Source organism: Neomonachus schauinslandi, chromosome 4 (assembly GCF_002201575.2).
Source record: "Neomonachus schauinslandi chromosome 4, ASM220157v2, whole genome shotgun sequence".
Lineage (NCBI taxonomy): Eukaryota > Metazoa > Chordata > Mammalia > Carnivora > Phocidae > Neomonachus > Neomonachus schauinslandi.
Genome location: NC_058406.1, coordinates 151,418,199 through 151,438,899, shown reverse-complemented (window position 1 = coordinate 151,438,899; position 20,701 = coordinate 151,418,199). Strand labels below are relative to the sequence as shown.

The window sequence follows — 20,701 nt, the reverse complement described above, 5'->3', positions numbered from 1 at the left end:
GGTAGAAAACAGAATGATTTATAGCAGAAAATAGCCATTCATAGCTTGTTGAAGCTGATACTTATACAGAAGGAAGATCTGGGTCACAAAGAAATTGTGTTTTGTAAAAGGTGTCACCTGTTCAGGTCAGAGACTGTTCTCTGTATAACCTGATCTCTCTCTACTTCTGCTGCTTCTGTTTTCTTCTGTGAAGTTGTTGGGGCAGCCCTGCATTGTTAGCCCCACCCTCATCCCACCAAGTTCAACCCAACATTTGTTTGTGTCTATTTAAAATTTCTGGGTCAATGTTGTCTCCTAACTAATTCATGCCCCAATTTCCCCATACACAAAAGAAAATGCTTTCTCCAACTAGTCAGTTTGACCAGAATCACAGATTCATAGAATATTAGACCTGAAAGAGCACTTAGAACTCATAGACTAATAATTACCCCCATTTCACAGTTGAAGATGCTGAGGCCATGGAGAGAAAAATGGCATTGCTTGTGGTCACATAGGATAAAAATCCCACTCCTGTGTTCTCTGAACTATATCATGAGCAAAATCATACATCTAAAACAACAATCAGATAAACCACAATTATCTGTTTGATGTTAGGGGAGTTATGTGTCTTTACCATCCATGGTATAGCCAGGAGATATCTTTCAGAAAATGACAGTTGTGCTACCTAGCGTGTGCTCGGCAAATGGTTTGGGGGTGAATGGATAAATTAATGACTATTAGTGTTTCTTCACTAAAACAGAAGTTTGCAGTTTTTCTGTTTCCTTTGTATTTTCTTAGATAATGAATTTAAGTGGTGGCTGGGGAAAGATGCTCCATGAGCAGCTTGATGCACCTGTTCTACTTGAAGTTCAGAAGCATGTCCTCAATAAGCTAGAAAACATGTGGTTGCCATTGTTTCTTGCAAGTGAACAGTTTGCAGCACGTCAAAAGATAAAGGTATATCAGCGTAATCTTTGGATAACAATCAGCAGTACCTCTTAAAACATCAAATGTGTCTACCCATTAGCCCAGTTATTGTACTTCTATGGCACAGTGGTTAAGAGCATGGAGTTAGCCTTCCCAAGGTTTGCCTCAACCCTGCCATGTATTAACTGTACAACTTCAAGGTTTTTTGTTGTTTTTCTTTAAGTAAATATTTATTTATTTATTTATTTATTTATTTATTTTAACTTTAAATAATCTCTATATCGAACATGGGTCTTGAATTCATGACCCCAAGATCAAGAGTTTCATACTCTTCTTGACTGAGCCAGCCAGGCGCCCCTACAACTTTAAGTTTTATAACCTTTGTTTCCTCATTTGAAAAATAACTGGGGTTAAAAAGAGTAATTGCTTCATAAGATAGTTGTGAAGATGAAATGAAAGAATGTATGTGTAGTTTCTTAGCGTGGTACCTGGCACACAGCAAACACTCAAATATTACTTATTAATCTAGTTGTTATTTTTTATATTGTTATTAAGTCCTCATATAAACGGGCAAGGACGTACAAGGGGGAATAGTTAAATGCTTTATGATAATTCTGTACTATGAAGATTTCCATATAAAATGGGGTTATAAAATGAGATTAAAATATAAAAATGAGATTTCCACATGTACTGATATGAAAGATATTATTTCTTGAGTGAAACAAGCAGGATGCAGAACAGTATATAGAAGAGAATCTCATTACATGTTCTTATCCATATAAAATGGGGTTATAAAATGAGATTAAAATATAAAAAGATTTCCACATGTACTGACATGAAAGATATTATTTCTTCAGTGAAACAAGCAGGATGCAGAACAGTACATAGAAGAGAATCTCATTACATGTTCTTATATCTCTATATCTATTTATGTATTTCTTTTTCCATCTATCTATCTATCTATATTTGTGTTTATGAAAAAGGTCTAAAAGAATCTGCCTCCTGGGGAGTAAGAAGGATTTTTACTTTTTACTTTGTGAAATGGGGTGTTCTTTTGTTTTTATTTGTTTTTTGCTTTGTTTGTGCTTTATAAAAAGCATGTGTTACTTTGATAATTTAAAATGTCATTGTCACACCAAAAAAAAAGGCAAACCTGATCTTTACAAAAATAACATAAAGGGACAGAAGGTGTAATTTTGGACTTTAGTATGCAAAACACATGCCATTAGTGTTGATCAGGAAAAATCTAGAAGAACTGCCCTCTATATTGAATTTATCAAATACTTTGAGCCTTACTTATGTGGAAATATCCTTAGTCTTACGAGCACCTTAAGTTATGGAAAACACAATACAGCTGGGAAAATAGAATTTATAGTATGAAGAAATGCTCACTTGTTTTAGGCAAAGTTCCTGGAAATAAGCTTTGAGACAACTCAAATCCTCATTTCCTTTCTTTAGGCTTTGGCTTACTAATTTGAAACATTATTTACCATGTTTTCTCACTATGTTGACCACAATAACTTTATTGTAACTTATAACCATTTCCTGATTTACTTAGCGTTCTTTGGGTGGCCAATAACATAAACTGATTCTGGCAACCTTAAGCCAAAGACAAAAGAGAAAGGAGAGAATTTATTATAAAATGGTGCTAGAACATCTCACACACTGAGGGGAAGAGTAGACACCCAAGCTTTAGAAAGGCTAGGGGCTGGGACAGCCCTGGAAACCCAACAGAAGTTCCTGGATCTTTTCTCCAGCTGTGGCTATCAAAAAGCAGCAGCTGTGATCCAATACTAGTCTCTCTAGGTCAATGCCTGCATCTATCTGCTGTGGACAGGGAGGTGGATTCATATAGCACAGATTTGGTAGGAGTGGTTCCCAAGGGAAAATATTATGAATAGGCAATAACCTCAAGAAATATCTACTATATTTCCTCCCTGCATTGAATAACTTCTGTGCTCTTTTTTTTTATTCTTATGTTAATCCCCATACATTCCATCATTAGTTTTAGATGTAGTGTTCCATGATTCATTGTTTGTGCGTAACACCCAGTGCTCCATGCAGAACGTGCCCTCCTCAATACCCATCACCAGGCTAACCCATCCTCCCACCCCCCTCCCCTCTAGAACCCTCAGTTTGTTTTTACTTCTGTGCTCTTCTAAAATTAGTTGTGGCTAGAAAATAGCACAAAAATATGGGAACTCCTAATTGTCTCTCCAGCTTCAATTTCCATGGGACCCAAAGTGAACTATTATCCACATTTGGGGCAACACGCTTAGGTATTATTAGCTTCATTTTGCAGACAGGGAAACTGTTCAGAGAATTTGAATGACTTGCTCAGGTACATAGGGAGGGCTTCCATTTCTAAGTCTGATCCTTTTTGTCCTAAACTGCATCATCTCTTTTCCATGCTGACCTTTACCTCATTTTTAAAAGCTCTTAAATTAGGGCCACCTGGGTGGTGCAGTTGGTTGAGCGGCCAGCTGTTGGTTTTGGCTCTGTGATCTCAGGATGGTGGGATTGAGCCCCATGTCGGGCTCTGTGGTCAGCACGGAGTCTGCTTGGGATTCTCTCTCTCTCTCTCTCCCTCTGCCCCTCACCCCACTCGTGCTCTCTCTCTCTCTAAAATAAATAAGTAAATATTTTTAAAAAATAAAATAAAAGCTATTAAATTAGTAAATGATGTCAAAAAATGTAGACATTCTGAATAACTGGGATAAAATAATTGGTTTTGCTTTTAGGTACAGATGAGAGACATAGCCGAAGAGCTCTTGTTACAGAAGCATGAAAGGAAAATCGGGGTCTGGAAGGCAAGTAGTGTTTGTTATATTCTTCCTCTTGCAACTTCCACTCTGTCAAAGTATTACTTTTTTCCTCCCCTACTTGTTCAAAGACCCTCATTGTAGACACTGCGTTCTAAGCCACCGACTCTGTTTAATTGGCTGATGGAATCTGGGGGAGAGTGTGATTCTGCCAGAGCCCTCTTCTTAAAGCCCTCTCGACCTGCTAAACCCTAGAAGTGTGCTTTAAATATTAGACTTTAAATATGCATTTTTGTTTATTTTGCCTGTGATGGATTTATTGAGACAAGCTGTTCATTTCAGCATATGGTAATTTATTTATTACTGAGAGTGGATTGCACAAAAAAATAAGTATGCAACAGAATGAGCAAGTTAAATGATCTTGCATTATACTCTGTTGAGAATTACATTTTGGCTTTAAAAGAATTAAAAACTCATTCTGACAATTATTTAAACCACTATAATAGGATACTTTACTAGAAAATGCCTATTTTGCTTCTTAACAAGCATGATAAACACAGGCTTCTTTCTGAGCCTACAAATTTATATGTATTCATCCTTCTACAGGTCTTGCTGGAATGTCAGACTAGTCCCAGGTGACCCCCTACATACATAAAATTTTATTTGACTATTAGAGGATTATATGTATCTGTTAGGATGCTCTTTTTCTGTATTTTCCTCTTGAAAGGAAATAAACCATTCTGTGGTTGTCTTTTGCTTATTTTTTGGTTGTTGAAATTCTAAGGAGGATGGGTTTATATTTCTTATTATTGTGCATTATATATTATGTTATTTTCTGTTTAAATTACTACGTTTTAGTATCTTAAGAAGCAGGTCTTAAAACATTATTTGCTGAGTGGGTTTTAAATAAACATCCCAGTCTAATACATAATTGTTCCTATTTATAGGGCTGTAATTTTAATATGGAACATATGGTGGGGTCTTAACTTTTTGACCAGAGAACACGACATGTGCCTCACTAAAACAGTGTTCGGCATCTAATCACTTTATCTGGGTTAAGGCACTGCTATTCACCTAGACTGCCTGGTGTTGGCTTCCCTTTTCAGTTTCCAATTCAGATGTCATCCTCAAGGCCCTTTTGCAAAGCTTTTACTCCTCCAGGCAGAATGAGTTACTCCTTTTGTGTTCCCATAGTGCTTTTTACATAACTCTCTCAAACACTTATGCTGATAGTCGCATATGATTTGTTTCAAGAAATTTATTTTATGCATTGTCAGTAATGAATGTTTAGCATGTGTTTTGACTGATTGTTACTATAATCCCCAAATTCATTTAAAACATTGCCTTTGGAATGGTGCTTCCTTGCATGATTGTAGACTAAACTCAGATTTGGGAAACTTCAATAAAATTTATCCAGTAAAAAATTTTCTATTCAGTAAATTCAATAAAATCTAGGTCTTATGTTTTTTAATCTGAGAGGCTAAAGAGGGATGGCTATGTGATCTAAAATGGTCAAAATTTAGAAAGTAGACATCTTGTATTTCAAAACTGTGAAGATACAAACTAAGTCATACTGTAAGCCTTACTAAAGCACCATGGGTCCTTCTGGCTTTTTTGTTATGTAAAGTAAATCCTGTCAGTTTATTATTAAAAATAATGTATTAATGATTTTTCTTCTTGTTAGGAAGTATTAATAACAATTTTTATTAAAATAATATAAAGAGGGGCGCCTGGGTGGCTCAGTCGTTAAGCGTCTGCCTTCGGCTCGGGTCATGATCCCAGGGTTCTGGGATCGAGCCCCACATCGGGCTCCCTGCTCCGCGGGAAGCCTGCTTCTCCCTCTCCCATTCCCCCTGCTTGTGTTCCCTCTCTTGCTGTGTCTCTCTCTGTCAAATAAATAAATAAAACCTTTAAAATAAATAAATAAAATAAAATAAAATAATATAAAGATGTCTCACCTGAAAACATGATATTTTTTCTAGTTAGAAGCTCCACAGCAAATTTCCTGTTTAAATTAACAGGGTTAATTGGTAATTTTTTTTTAAGATTTTGAAAAAATATCTTAAATGTCCTAGTGTTCTTACTTTTTAAAAGGCAGGAGAGTTATATTCAATATATAACATGATACATATATAATATATGTAGTTATAAAATACATAATAATGATGTAACAATATATAATCATGGTTACATTTTTCTGTTTAAGCACAGAACTCTCGCAGTGCACTAAAATGTAGTTTTTCACCATAGTCCCAAACTGTAATGATTCTTAACATTCTTAAACAATGTAGTTATATGTTCTGAATCAGCCAATCATTTCTTTTTCTCTCTACCTCTTAAAAAAATGATGCCATAAAAATATAAAGGACACAAAAAAGAGAACAGAGAGGTAAAAGTTGCCAAGTTCTATTGTATCCATGCCATAAATTTCAGCAGCCCAAAGTAAAGGAGGTTGAAGTTGGTAATTTTTAGCCTAATAAGTAACTTTATTATTACTTTAGAACACAGCTAATTTTCTGTATTCTCTGCTTTGGACAGCCTGTGGAGAGTAAGTGGATATCTTCATCTTGTGAAATCATTGCATTTCGTAAAGCATTATTGAATCCAATTACTGCAAGACAATTTCAACGGTTTGTGGCTTTAAAGGGAGATTTATTGGAAAATGGTGTACTCTTTTGGCAAGAAGTACAAAAATATAAGGTATTATATTGGAAGTTGGAAAAAAACACCTTTTTTTGTGGAGGGAATGCATTAACACATCAGATTCTGAACTGTAACTTTATAGACAAGATTTGTATAAGATATCCCAATTTTGTCATCTTCAGACCAATATGTAAATATTGAGGTGTTCATTGTTCTAAGTTAGATACATTTCTTATTATACAGTGAAGAGTAAGAGTGAGCCCTGAAATGATAGAATTGGATTTTTCAACGTATTCACATGTATTATGATTTAATGAGAACCTTCCTGAAGAGTGTTAATTACATTTTTGCATATCACTCCTCTATAAATGTACCATACACATTTTTTTCCTGAAAACATCCATATTCAGTACTTTAACCAAGACCTCTTTACCAGAATTCCTCCCAACTGTATTGCCAGCAATGTAATCAAAGATAGAGGATTATAGAAAATAAACCAACAGAGATGAGAGGAGCTTTTCTATTAGAATGGCCAAATTTTTAACAAAACAAATAAATGAAAGAACGAGTGGTTAGGAGCAAAGGCAGTTTTAGGTTTAAGTGTTTATTGAAACCATATTTCATCTTTGCATTGAAGAAAGGAAAGGACTTTCTAGGTATTTTAATCTAGACTTGAATATGGGAGTGTTGTCTAGAAATACCCAAAAGTAGGCATCCAGACTCTGCTTCAGTTCTCCCCCAGGGAGCAGATTCATTTCTGGGCAAGCAGCCTATTTTATCCCATTATAAAGGTAGAGAATCAAAATAAAACTGGAATTTAAGAGGCTAATACTTTCAATTCACCTATAATCTAAGTATGAATTATGCAATACTAATACTCTGCAGCATTTATATTCTATATAGTTAGTAATTGCTCAATAAAATCTATTTCCAAACTTTCTCCAACTTACCATGAAGCTGTTTTCTACCTCCTCTGTGATGAACAATTTTTGTACTATTCTCACCTTAGAAATTTTCTCAGAAAAAAATGTTTTGAGATAAAATTTTTCAAAATTTGTCACAAGGTAAGCAAATTAAAATAATTTTTTTAAGAATTAGGAAGGAGGTGGAGTCTGTTTTCCAGAATAGGCAGTTATTATGAGTGGGCAGAATTATTTTTAAGCTACTATGAATATAAGTAAGTCCAACCCCACTAGGGCAGGAGGTAATGCAATAAACCTTGCACAAAAAGCATTTTAAAAAAACCTACTCCTTTGGGCGCCTGGGTGGCTCAGTTGGTTAAGCGACTGCCTTCGGCTCAGGTCATGATCCTGGAGTCCCTGGATCGAGTCCCGCATCGGGCTCCCTGCTCGGCAGGGAGCCTGCTTCTCCCTCTGACCCTCCCCCCTCTCATGTGCTCTCTCCCTCTCATTCTCTCTGTCTCAAATAAATAAATAAAAAAAAATCTTAAAAAAAAAATTTAAAACAAAACAAAACAAAAAAACCTACTCCTTCAAAGTCAACCCTTAGCTGTGTGACTGTTTCTCCTTCAAGACTGCCCTTGGTCTTCATTTAAATATCTTGTCTGTGGCATAGAATGGAGGACATATAATTCTAGGTAACTAGTCAAAATCATGCTAGAGGAGGTAATTTGTTCATTCTAATGTGCCAGCCATTATGCTAGATCATAGGAATAAAAATGTGAATACAACACATTGCCTGCCCTCAAGGAGGGAGACACCCAGGAAAACAAGTATCATGACATAGTATTGATTATGATCCATGTTCTAACTAGGTATAGTTTTGGCACTGAGGAAGGAATGATGCAGAGAGGGTTGTAGGTCAGGGAAGTCTCGGCAGAGATAACATTTAACTGGGTCTTGAGAGAGTTTGCTGGGTGGAAAGCATTCTACCTGGTATGGCGAAATCTTACTGAGTTCACTTTTATATGGCTTACTCTTATTAAATGTTTACTATCTGCCAGATATTGTCTTAATTCTGTTCATGTAACAATGAATTTATTCTTCAGAAGAATCCTATTGGGTCAAAGCTGTTATTCTTGCCATTTTACAGATGAAGAAGCTAAGGCACAGAAGGGTTAAGGAACTCCTAACATCATGTAGCTAATTGAGTGGTAGAGCTGGAATTTGAACCAAGGCATTCTGTTGCTAAAGCTCATGCCCTTAACCACTAAGTTATGTTCGCCCCCCCACCCCACCCCCCAGCAGTGATTGTGGTAATATGCTTAGAAATTGAGATCTGGGTTCTTCCCAATTTTTCACAATTCAGAACAATCTTAATCAAATATTGTTTTGAATTGTGAAAATTTGGGAAGAACCCAGATGTTCAACAACAGGACATTACTTACTTAATTATTACACATCTATAGAATAGAATACTCTGCAACCATTAGAAATCATGTTGTAGGTGGGTGCCTGGGTGGCTCAGTTGTTAAGCGTCTGCCTTTGGCTCAGGTCATGGTCCCAGGGTGCTGGGATTGAGCCCCGCATCGGGCTTCCTGCTCAGAGGGAAGCCTGCTTCTCCCTCTCCCACTCCCCCTGCTTGTATTCCATCTCTTGCTGTCTCTCTCTGTCAAATAAATAGATAAAATCTTTAAAAAAAAAATCATGCTGTAGGAAAATAATCAATGATAGAAAAAGATATTCATCTTATTGATTTTTTAGAAATGTAGCTACTAGAAAACAGTATAATTTAATCTAAAGTGTGCATGTATATGTGTGTGTGTGTCCATAGAAAAAAGACTGGAAGGATATATTCATCCAGCAAGTACTTATTGAGCACTTACCAAGAGCCATGCTAAATCCTGAGGATACGATCATGATCAAAATAGTCTTCCCTCCTAGAGCTTACAGTGTCATGGGAGGGACAGACAAGCGATAGACAAGACAGTCATTAAGACCATGATTAGAGGGCGCCTGGGTGGCTCAGTTGGTTGGTTAAGTGACTGCCTTTGGTTCAGGTCATGATCCTGGAGTCCCGGGATCGAGTCCCACATCGGGCTCCCTGCTCAGCGGGGGGTCTGCTTCTCCCTCTGACCCTCTTCCCTCTCTTGCTATCTGTCTCTCATTCTCTCTCTCTCAAATAAATAAATAAAATTAAAAAAAAAAAAGACCGTGATTAGAACCGTGGTGATGGAAGCACAGGGCACAATGGAAGTACCTACTAAGATGGACATCTCTCCTGAACTGAGGGAGTCATCGAAAGCCTTCTAGAGGAAAGTCTTTTTAAACTGAGACCTTAATGATAGGTTCTCTTGCTTCTCCTCCAGGAAGATTGAGCCTTTAAAGGGCAGGTACTGTCATGGGACTCAGCTGGTATTTAGCAAGCACCCAATACAAATTTGTTAAGTGAGTCAAAGTAGACATTGAAGCTGTTCCTTTGCCTAGGAGTCGAAGCACTCAAGATTAAGTGAAACATGTATTTATGTAAGGTATATGCATCAAAGTGTTAGATTCCTCAAACCCAAGAGAAATAGAAGATATGATTTTTTAAGATAGCCTTCACATGTCCTAGTGCCCTCTTGACCTGAAGTTAAAGAGTATATATTACCAAAAGACATTTTGGCACAATTCTATAAAGTATTCTAGGAATGTATTAATCATATGTTGTTCTATCTTTCCTCCTTTTTCAGGACTTGTGCCATTCTCATTGTGATCAGTCCATCATTCACAAGAAGATCATGACTATTATCAACTGCTTTATTAATTCTAGTATTCCACCAGCTTTACAAATTGACATTCCAATAGAGCAAGCCCAGAAGATTATTGAACATAGGAAGGAGTTAGGACCATATGTGTTTAGGGAGGCACAGGTAAGAGATCAGGGCATGCAGCTAAGGGTATTTTATTATTTATTTTATTTTATTTAGCAGCTAAGCATATTTTAAAATAGATGAACAATCTAGATATTCTTTTAAGGTTTTTGCATTATTCATATTTGACAAGGTTCCAACCTTCCTAATACTGAGATTTATTCTATTTAATTAAGAAATTTTTCAGGGGTGCCTGGGTGGCTCAGTTGGTTAAGTGTTGGGCTCTGGATTTGGGCTCAGATTATGATCTCAGGGTCCTGGGATTGAGCCCTGCGTTAAGTCTGTTTCAGACTCTGCGCTCAGCAGGAAGTCTGCTTGAGATTCATTCTGTCTGTCTGCCCCCCCCCCACTCTCTCTCTCTCTCTAAAATGGATAGATAAATCTTTTAAATTTTTTGCATATTCCACAGATCATAAAAAACTAGTAACTTATTTTGTTGATAATATATAGCAAATACAGTTATTTAAATACTATCCTTGACTCCCCGTGATTATCATTTTTGTTTCTAACTTATACCACTCCAGCCAATTCCTCCTTCCTTTCCCACCATTCCTATTTCCTTTAGAAAATCTGCTATCACAAATATGTGGTAAAATATGTGTGTCCCAAGATTTGTGTATTTTTAAAGATTGGAATATTCACATAGCTCATAAAATAAGTGAGAGGAGATTTAAGTACACAAGCTCATGAAAGGAAAACCATGCCTGTTAACCTGCTCAAGTTACTTCTTTTTAAGATAAATAATAGAAAACAGCGATTTGATGAACATAATTTATTTGCATTTTTAAGAGCCTTTTAGTGATGTAGTTCCTGAAAAATGATTAAGAAAAATAAATTATAATGGGGGTAATAGGGAAGGCCATGTCATGATTTAAGTGATATAAAACAGAGATTTAGGATATGATTGCCCTTGAGCATGGAAAAAAAGGCCATTATTCCTTAACATTCATTTGTGAGCCAGCTGTGTTCTAAGTCCTCTAAGGAACTGAAAATGGACTCACAATCCAAATTATGCATTAAAAGAAGTGAAAATATAGAGGAACAGTTGAGGATGTGCTAGAGAGAAATAGAGAAAACATGGTGCCAGAATTACAGTTATCTGTTAGCGAAAAGATCTTAGAGATCACTTAGCTTAGCCTAGGTCTCCGAATAATCAGACCAGGGCTTGCCCATCTAGATCAAAGACCTTGAGTCTGCAAGTGCCTGTCTGGAGCTGCTTATATTGGTTGGTTCTGCCATACTATCTAGGGATTGAAGCCAGTGAATTCTATTGGAGTCCTCTAGTTTGTGCCCTCTACTTGATTTCCTAAAATGGAGTCCTAGACATATCTTAAATATGGACTTCGGAGCATCAGAAAATAAGAGAATCTTTATATAGAGTCCTCACGCCACCAAACTGATGATTCCTCCTGCGTTTCCTAAGGAAGTTCAGAGAATAGCATCACCTTCTACCCAGGTGTGCAAGCCAGAGATCTGGTTACCATCTTTATGTCTTTATTCTCCTTTATTCCCTTAACCTCATATCTGCAGTGCCTAAAATTTATCCATTGGTCTTGTTATCTGTCATCCTATCTACTTTTCTCTGACTCTATGCCATTACCTCAGTTCACGTCTGCAATACTTCACATTAATTGCCAAACGTGCCTCTGAGCGCTCAAAACCATTTAACTCACTGCAGACAGAGCCATCTTTTTCAAAATGTCTATCTGATCATGTCACTTCTCTGCTTTCAATTTCAGTTATTCCCCACTGTCCTCAGAATGAAGACCATACTCATTTATCTCTTTTAGGCATATCTCTTACCACTCCCTGCTACCCATCCCCCAGTTTTACTGACATATCTGTACTTCCACAAACAAGCCTTACTCTCTTCCCTCCTGAGTTTTTTGCGTTATCATCTACTCTCCCTTGTGCTTCTGTACCATCCTGTATACGTCTGTGTTTATCACACAAAACTGAAAAATGCCTATTTTCATGCTAGCTTTCCCACTAGATTGTAAGGTGTTTGAGGGCAGGGAATGTTTGTTATTTACCCTTGTGGCCCAGATGCCTGGCACAGAATAGGCATTTTTGAACACATAGATGACTGACATGAGAAGTGATCATTTGTGACAGAAAGGAGTAAGATCAAATTGGAAAGGAAAGCAAACTTGAGTGAAAGGGCTGCATAGTAGATAAAAAAGCCTGTTGCCTGTTCTAGTATTGTAATAGACTCTGTAATAGACTCTGCCTGTCCCGCACTTGCACCCCTAATAGCTGTAAAGTTTTCTTCACTCAGCCAAATTTTCACTGGCCCTTTTGACTCATACTAATGCCATTGCCCATCTCCTGCCAGTGAGCAAAGTAGCTCTATAATTATTCAAACATTTTCTTACCTACAGTTTGATTTCTTTTAAGGTTCTAGAGGCACGGGGTAATTTTCATGACTAGCACATATGTTATTAACCTAAAATCTTAATTGCAACTTGTAGGAATAGAGCAGTTTTGTGTCTCGTATTGAAAAATTGTGTTCTACTTGGGTGACTTTTACTGGAAGACTTTCTAGATTGAAATAAATATTTGAGAGCTAGGAATGACTCAAGTTTTGGAGAGATAACTGAGGTATAGGGTCAATAGTTGGTAAACAGAGGAGGAAGGGGGGGAGTATTTAAGTTTAAGAAGTTCATATAAAAACTACCATGATCCCTTGACATTGGAGCAAGGGCTTACTTAAATAAAGAAATGGCAGGTAAATGTAAATGAAGTTTTTTGAAAAGCCTGCATTTCATCAAATAAAGAATCTCTAGCCTTTTTGTTCAAAATGCCAAGAAACTACAGAATTCAATGATAAAACTGTATTTTTTTAATTTAAATTCAATTAGCCAACATATAGTACGTCATTGGTTTTTGGTGTAGTGTTCAATGATTCATTAGTTGCGTATAAACTGTATTTTAAATCGAATAATTTTAGAGTTACTAATAATATCCATATACAGAAAAGAGGAATAATGAAATATACCAACCAGTTGAGGACTCTGTTGATCACTTCAGCACTTGCTTTTTAAAAATTCCTCTTTTCCCCTGAAGAGTTGGCTTGAAGCCTAATGGGATGGTTCATTTTTCTCCGGGGCATTAGGTAAAGGTCATTCCTAGCAACAAGATGTTGGACTTGATCTGATGTGGCAAGTCCTACCTTCTTGGAAGTAATGTATACCTCTGGAACTAATGGAAATACTTGGCATGGGAATTTGAGCAACAATTCTTATCTCTATAAATATCACAGTTAATCACTTAATGTAGAGTGTCCTCATAGAAAGCATTTGTCCAGGATACCACCCTGCTTCTTAAATGTTACTTTTCTTGCTCTCACATAAAAGAGATTATATCATTTAAAAGTTACTCAAGATTTATTCTTAGATATGCAGCTTTGTTTAAGAGCTTTTCCAGAGGTATTTCCTTTCTCTAAAAGAAAGAAAAGGGGGCAGAGAGGAGTTCCTCTTGATGGACTGAATATTTGGAATACTTGCATAAAACAGCAGAGTGTGTGGCAGATCAACTAGTGTATGTTTTAAAAGAAAACATAAATTTCTTATTTAAAAAGACCTAATGGATTCTTTATTAATACAATCAATTGGTTAGGGAAACATAAAGAATAAAGTAACTTCTAAGTGTATTTTTTTTTAAAGAAAGACTTCTCATTGGTAGTAAAATACACTGATCACAAGCATGTGCTGAGCTAAACTATACCAAGATGTCTGGAGACAATAAGTTGGAGGAAACATGCTGTATATTAAAGATAGAATAGTTAATCCATTATTATGGTGAATTAGAGTTTAAATCGGTACATTTGTATGAAATTGTAACCCGAGACATTGTTTTTTATACAGATGACAATTTTTGGGGTTCTATTTAAATTTTGGCCTCAATTTTGTGAGTTTAGGAAGAATTTAACTGATGAAAAAATTATGAGTGTTTTAGAGAGAAGACAAGAATATAATAAGCAGAAAAAAAAAATTGGCAGTCATAGAAGATGAAAAATTTGCAAAGGTAAGACAAAACTCATTTTGAGTTGAATCATACTTTTATTTTTTTATTTATTTATTTTTTCTTATGGTTTGAATCACACTTTTAAAAGGTATGTGATGTGTATGAATTTAGAGAAGAATTTAGGCCAGAGAAAAAATACAGAGACATTATAGAATACAGATTTTAGTGGCTTTAATAATTTAGTTAGAGGTTTCAGACTTCATTTTGAATTTCTCAAAATTCATCTCGAATGTCACCTCTTCCCTGTGGAAGCTTCCTTGACCCTAATAGGCAACACAAGCAGCTCACATCCACTGTAGTAACATTCCTAACTCTCTTGGAGAATGCTTTATATAGCCTCATAAATAAGTTTTTGCATCTGTCATCCTCACTGGACTGAGATTCCCAAGGATAGTATCTGTCTTGTGCATCTGTGTATCATAGCACATAGACCAGTGTCCAGCATATGCTCAATTATTAATCACTGTTTACTAAGTCAGGAATAAAAAAAAGAATGAATGAAAAGATGTCATGTATTCATGGGAAAGCATTTTCAGTATTACAATTACAGAATAAAACATTGACTGTGAAATTTATAAATATGAATCATAAATTGCCCAACCTGCCTATTTGTCCATTTATTCATCCATTCATCTGTCTATCCCTATATTTATCTATTTTCTTTGAATTGAAAAAGGGTAACTGCATCTAACTAATTTATTTGTTTATAGGCTTATGCTTATTCTATTTTTTAAAAGAAATTTAAAAGACACATGATGAAAGATGCAAAAGTAATATAATGAATGCTCATATATACACAGGTCAAAATAAACACTGCTAACATTTTGCCTCTTTTTTTTTCATCTCCTTAAAATACTGTAGAAAGAGTAAATACTGCAGAAAGAGCAAACTCTCTTAATCCCAGCTCTGAGTTCTGTTAACCTCCCCATTCCCAAGAGCAACCACTAAGCTTGGGATATCTTCTTCCAGATCTTTTTAAAGATAGTGTTTTATACATGTATGTATACAATTTTGTAAATAATATAGAGGACTATGGAGGTTCTCAAAAAAACTGCCAAACTTCTCCAAAGCTGCAGAAGCAGCTTGCTCTGCTTTGATGTTTGTATGGTGTATCTTTTTCTATTCCTTTACTACCTATACCATTATATTTCAATTAAAGAGCATATAATTGGGTCCCGGTGGTTTTTTAAAAAAATCTATTCTGCCAATCTCTGTCTTTTAATTGGTGTATTTAGTCTCTTTATCTTTAGTGTAGTTTTTTATATGTTAGTTAAGTCTGCCATTTTATTTCTTGTTTTGGTTGTTCCCCCTGTTTTTCATTTTATTCTGTTTCCTTTGTTGGCACTCCTGTGGATTACTTGACTATTTCTTAGAATTTTATTTGGGTGTGTCTTTGTTAGATATTTTAGTGGTTGCTTTAGATATTACATTATAGATACATGACTTTCACCAGTCTATTAGTGTTGACATTTTACCAGTTTGAGTAGTCTAGAAACTGCTCTCCCCCTTTAAGTCTTTTCCCCTCACCTGTTTATACTTATTTTAAATATTTCCTCAACATATACTGAGAACCACATCCCTATAAAGGGTGAGGTGGTTGAGGAAAATATAAGACATTTCAAAATGAGCAGAAAATGACAGATGATATCCATATAAAGCCGTCATAAGAATAAAACAGAAAATGAAAACTCCAACATTTTATAATTTTTGCTTCAAGCCTCAAACATAAATTAGGAAACTCAAGGAGAATAGAAAAATCTATTCTGTTAACCTGTATTTTTGTTCTTTCAATTTTTCTTCCCTCCTGATGTTCCAAGATTTATTATTTTATTCTTTCTTTTCCCTATAGGTAAAGTGTTGTTTCGCACTTACTGCTTTCAAGATTTTTTCTTTGTCTTTAATTTTCAGAATTTGATTATGATATGTCTTATGTGGATTCCTTTGGATTTATTTTGGCTGAGGATGACTCGGGTTCTTGAGTCTATAGGTTTATGTCTTTTGCTAAGTTTTTTGGGGGGATTTATATACATATTATATATGTGTGTGCATATATATGTATATATAAACTTTTAGATCCATATATCTGATTTATATACATATTATATATCATTTATATGAATCAGAAAGAAAGTATATATAAATAATAGGTGCATAAATCCTCTTATCTATTCAATCAAATTTCTTCTCCCTTGAGTACCTTATAGCTTCACTTTTGAGAGATTTTTGTCTTTTTCTTCAGTCTTATTTTAAGTCCAGTAAACTATCATTTTACATTTCGTTTTTATATTTTTGGTCTATTTCTGGCCTGAGTTTCTGCATTTATGATTTGGAGTATTATTTAATATATGCAAATATTTGTATACGAATATTTAGTTAATTTATTTTATAGTTCTCCTCTGACTCATGACTGGATTTCTTGGACCGTACACTCAGCAACTAAAATGTGTACACAACATCATTTATAATAGTAAAAAATTTTTAATGACTTCAGTTTCTAATAGCAGGCATTGATTAAATTATCTATGGTACATACCTTTACCAGACTATTATTCACCTGTTGAAGTGATGATATAGTTTATTTTTTTATCATTCAGGATTTGCGTGCATAGGACAGTTCATCATGGGAAATAATAATGTATTCATTTCATCATTCAAATATTCGTGTGTATACTATATGTTGTATGGTAGGCATACTGGTGATTGATAAAAAGACCCTCCCCTTTACATTCCCATTCTACTTTTATTCACATAGAAACATTTTCACAACATTTAACATGAAAAGGATATTTCAAAAGAGCACATATAGTGTAATTCCATTTCATGAAATTTATGTAATAAAATATAAATATTAAAATTATAGATTATATCTATGTCTTTCTCTGGTGAGAATTTTGGATGGATGTTTATGAAATTGTTTACAATGGTTTTTCTTAGATGCCAGAATTTGGGAGTGATTTTTATGTTCTTCATAATTTATTATTTATTTTAAAATATTTTTATATTAGTATGAAAGAAAATTAAAGAGTTCATAAATTATGTCACATTAGTAATATTGACTTGATGAAACCACAGGTGTGGTACTCACCACAAAACATGTTTTCATTTAATGTTGTGACTCTTTTACTGTAAGTTTATACTAATATAGTTTTATCCGTTTTTTGGAATAACTTAATTTAAAATAATTACAGGATGGACTCAAACAATATGCAAGTTCTTCAGGATCTGCTATCAAAACAGTTACTCTAGCCACTGACCCAGTTTTAGGCATACAAGCATATGGTCGACAGGTAAGCAGTTAAAGGTGTCACAGATACCACTTCTTCTATAGTAGAATGCAGTCACTCAATTATTTTACAGTAGTAGAGGTGTGCTTGTTTGAAAATGAAGGTAAAATTATGCTGGAAGAGATTGGAAGGGAATTTCCTTGAGCCTTCGGAGAACATGAAAATTTCAGCTGATCTCAGACAATATAATCAACAAAAATACTTTTTGATACATATGAAGAAGATTTAAGAGGCAGCAGTTGAAATGACTATCTTATTGGAAAAGAGAATAAGGCAGATAGAGAACAAGATAGAATACATTTGGTTGATATATTCTTGCATTAAAAAAAGAAAGAAAAACATCAAAGGCTCCATCTCAATTTTTTAATCCTTTGAAGTGGTCATAAAATTGGCCAGTACATGACCATCAACAATACATGTTAATACGTTCACAGTTTTTATGTTTATATTTACATGTATAACTTGTACATTCCATGAAATTTCATAAGTTTATGTCCATTTTTAATGACTTGTATCAAAAGCGTTTGTGTCTTAGGATAACACTAGCTCAAGAAACAATCTTTTTGGCATTTAGGAATGTCAAACAAATTCAGCCACTCAGCTAAGATAGACTGATAAACTGTAAAACTGTTATTGAGAGAAGGGAAATGTCCAATTTTGTGACACCATATTTTGAAAAAGGTAATATCTAAATGTGTGTGGTATGTAATAATGCCACTTGGAAGAACATTCATTAGCAAATAACAAGCATTAAATTTCAGAAACACAGTGTAAAAATAAAGGGGGAAATGTGGAATTTGAGATAGCAGGCTTCTAATTTTCACTGTCATTTACAGTATTACCTGGAAGCCTGAAAAAAAATCACAGAATTTGCTTTGAGCCTGTTAAAAGGAGAAAGGGAGAGAAAAGGGGATGATGATGATGGTGGTGATCTCTTGTCATATATCTCAAGAGTTTTGTAAGAAACTAAAAAGCTTTTAGAAACCAAATATATATATAAAACAATATATTATTGTTGTTGCTATTGAAGGAATACATGTGAATTATTCCAGCAATTGGTAGAGTAATAATGCACTCCACATTTTGCAAGTGTGGATGCTCTGTATATGCATTTGTTTCAGATAGATTTTGCACATTTAAGAATTGCAATTAATCCAAATGCAAAATACCCCCCCAAACTTGGATCTCTCTTAAGCATCTAAATTCATAATCAAATTAAATATATAGGTGCCTGCATAGCTGTGAAGAAATCTATAAAGCCTTTGCAACATTGATTCATTGAGAAATAGTTATAACACATATCATTACAGCACATCATTGAAGAGTTATATTCAATGATCTGTTATTGAAGTTTGTTATACTTCAATAAAAGGTTTAAATGAAGAGGCTTATATAAGTCATCTTACCTTCAGTTTATTTCCTGGGGCAAACATTTCCAAAATTAAGTTTGAAAATTGTCTTTCTAGCCAACCTGGTGCTACTCCAAGTACATAGAAGCCTTAGAACAGGAAAGGGTTCTTCTTAAAATTCAAGAAGAGCTGGAAAAAAAGTTATTTACAGGTAATTTTTGCTTTTTGCCTACAGGATTGCTTTGTTACCTTCTACCATGGATTAATTGTAGAGGACTTTGCTGCTGATTACTTCACTGTTTTCCTTTTTTCTCTTATTTTTGTGCAGCTACACCATCTTTTACAAACTTTAAGTCTCCTGCTTCAGCCATGTCTTTGAAAAAGACCGTATCTTCCCACAACATCCAGAGTGAGTTTTCAGTGATAGTCTACCTGCAGTTCTTTCTTCCTTGTTAGAATTCAGCCTGCCATGGGGCCATCAGCATAGAGACAGCAAGAAGGGATGAAGACTGCTTTCCTCCTAACTTCTCTGAACCACAGCTTTGGAGAATTTCAGTATATGTGTGTGTGTGCGCGCGCGTGTGTGCACGTGTGCATGTATGTGTCTCTGTGTGTGTGTGCGCATGTGCATGTGTGTGTGTGTGTGTGTGTGTTCTGTTTCCCTTTCTGTTTTTTCTCCTCTGCTGAGAACCTAACACTCCATCCCATTTTTAGAGTGATGGTACTCATGTGGGTATATAACCTGCTGCTGCTAGATGCAAGGTAAGTCACAGACTGAAAGTTGTTCAGTACCATCCATGTCCCTCTGACACACACACTCATGCACATACACAGCTGCACACACACACACACACACCACTAACCAACTGATGTGTAAGAGTGAGCACCTTGCCTCCCTTCTAAGTGGCACAGTCCCCTGAAAAGGAACGCTTCCAGGGAATGATCATTTATTGTTTTTATTTACTCCTTATCTATTCTTTTCTTCCACAAAGAACAACAGAAGAATAGGCTCTAGCTCAGTTTCCCGAGTTTTTCCAAGCTCCATCTCCCCAAGTTGGGAATACAAGAAGAAACTGAAAATAAAGAACTGAAAATCAAGCCAAGTCCTTCTCTCCTGCAGATACTGATAGGATTACACAGTTTTGACTGGCTGCTCAGGGAAAGGCTTCAGTGCCTTTACAAAGTAGTATAGGAAAACATGTGGTATATGTGTGACCCATGGAACCGATATTTGAAGAACCCAGTAAAGGTCCCGTTTCTCTGATCTTCTGTCTTACTGCTTAACTTTTTGTGGATTTGGGTTTTCTGGTTCTCGGGAGGGTTTGATGAGCAGGCCTTTATGTTCTTAGCCTGTTCATCTTTTTTCTCTCTTGGTTTATCCTAGCCACTGTACCCTTCTGCAAGTTCCCCAACCCCTTAGGCCGCCCTCACAGTGCCTCAACCTGGAGGGTTTGCTGACATATCTGTTCATTTTTTTGATCCTTATTACAACTCTGTAAGTTTTTTGTTTGTTTTCGATTTAGATTTTCCATAGCTGCTTCTGTTTTCAACCATTTATTTTTCTCTTGCAGGAATTCCTTAAGCCAAATTTAACTGACATGGAAGCTCAAGTGATTTTTTTTGATGGCCTGCATTAGAGCAAGCTTACCATCTAAATAAAGTTTGGCATGTTGTACTCTCATAGTTTTAAAATGATAGCTATTCTGTACACATGACATATGAGACCATAAAATTTTTAAAAACTTATTTAGAATAAAATGACTTCTGTCTAGGTTAGAAGAATCAAAATGGGTTGCTAATCACAGAACTTCAGAAAGTACCGTGTTATGCTCCTCAGGTAATCTTTCAGTAAGTGTTCTTGGAGCACTGACTCTATCTCGTTAGCAGATATAATCAGCAGGGGGCTAGGGGCAAATACTC

At 35.5% G+C, this 20,701-nt stretch overlaps 1 protein-coding gene across 1 annotated transcript in view; it reads left to right on the top strand.

Moving 5' to 3' along the window:
• The window catches only part of RGS22 (regulator of G protein signaling 22), a 121,995-nt gene extending 101,680 nt beyond the window's left edge, over positions 1 to 20,315 (top strand). The window contains 10 exon segments of the mRNA XM_021688416.1: positions 778 to 936; positions 3,648 to 3,716; positions 6,207 to 6,368; positions 9,943 to 10,122; positions 13,989 to 14,105; positions 14,107 to 14,148; positions 17,337 to 17,435; positions 18,899 to 18,992; positions 19,110 to 19,190; positions 20,305 to 20,315. Coding sequence (XP_021544091.1) covers positions 778 to 936; positions 3,648 to 3,716; positions 6,207 to 6,368; positions 9,943 to 10,122; positions 13,989 to 14,105; positions 14,107 to 14,148; positions 17,337 to 17,435; positions 18,899 to 18,992; positions 19,110 to 19,190; positions 20,305 to 20,315 — 1,014 coding nt within the window.
• The last annotated feature ends 386 nt before the right edge of the window (positions 20,316 to 20,701 follow it).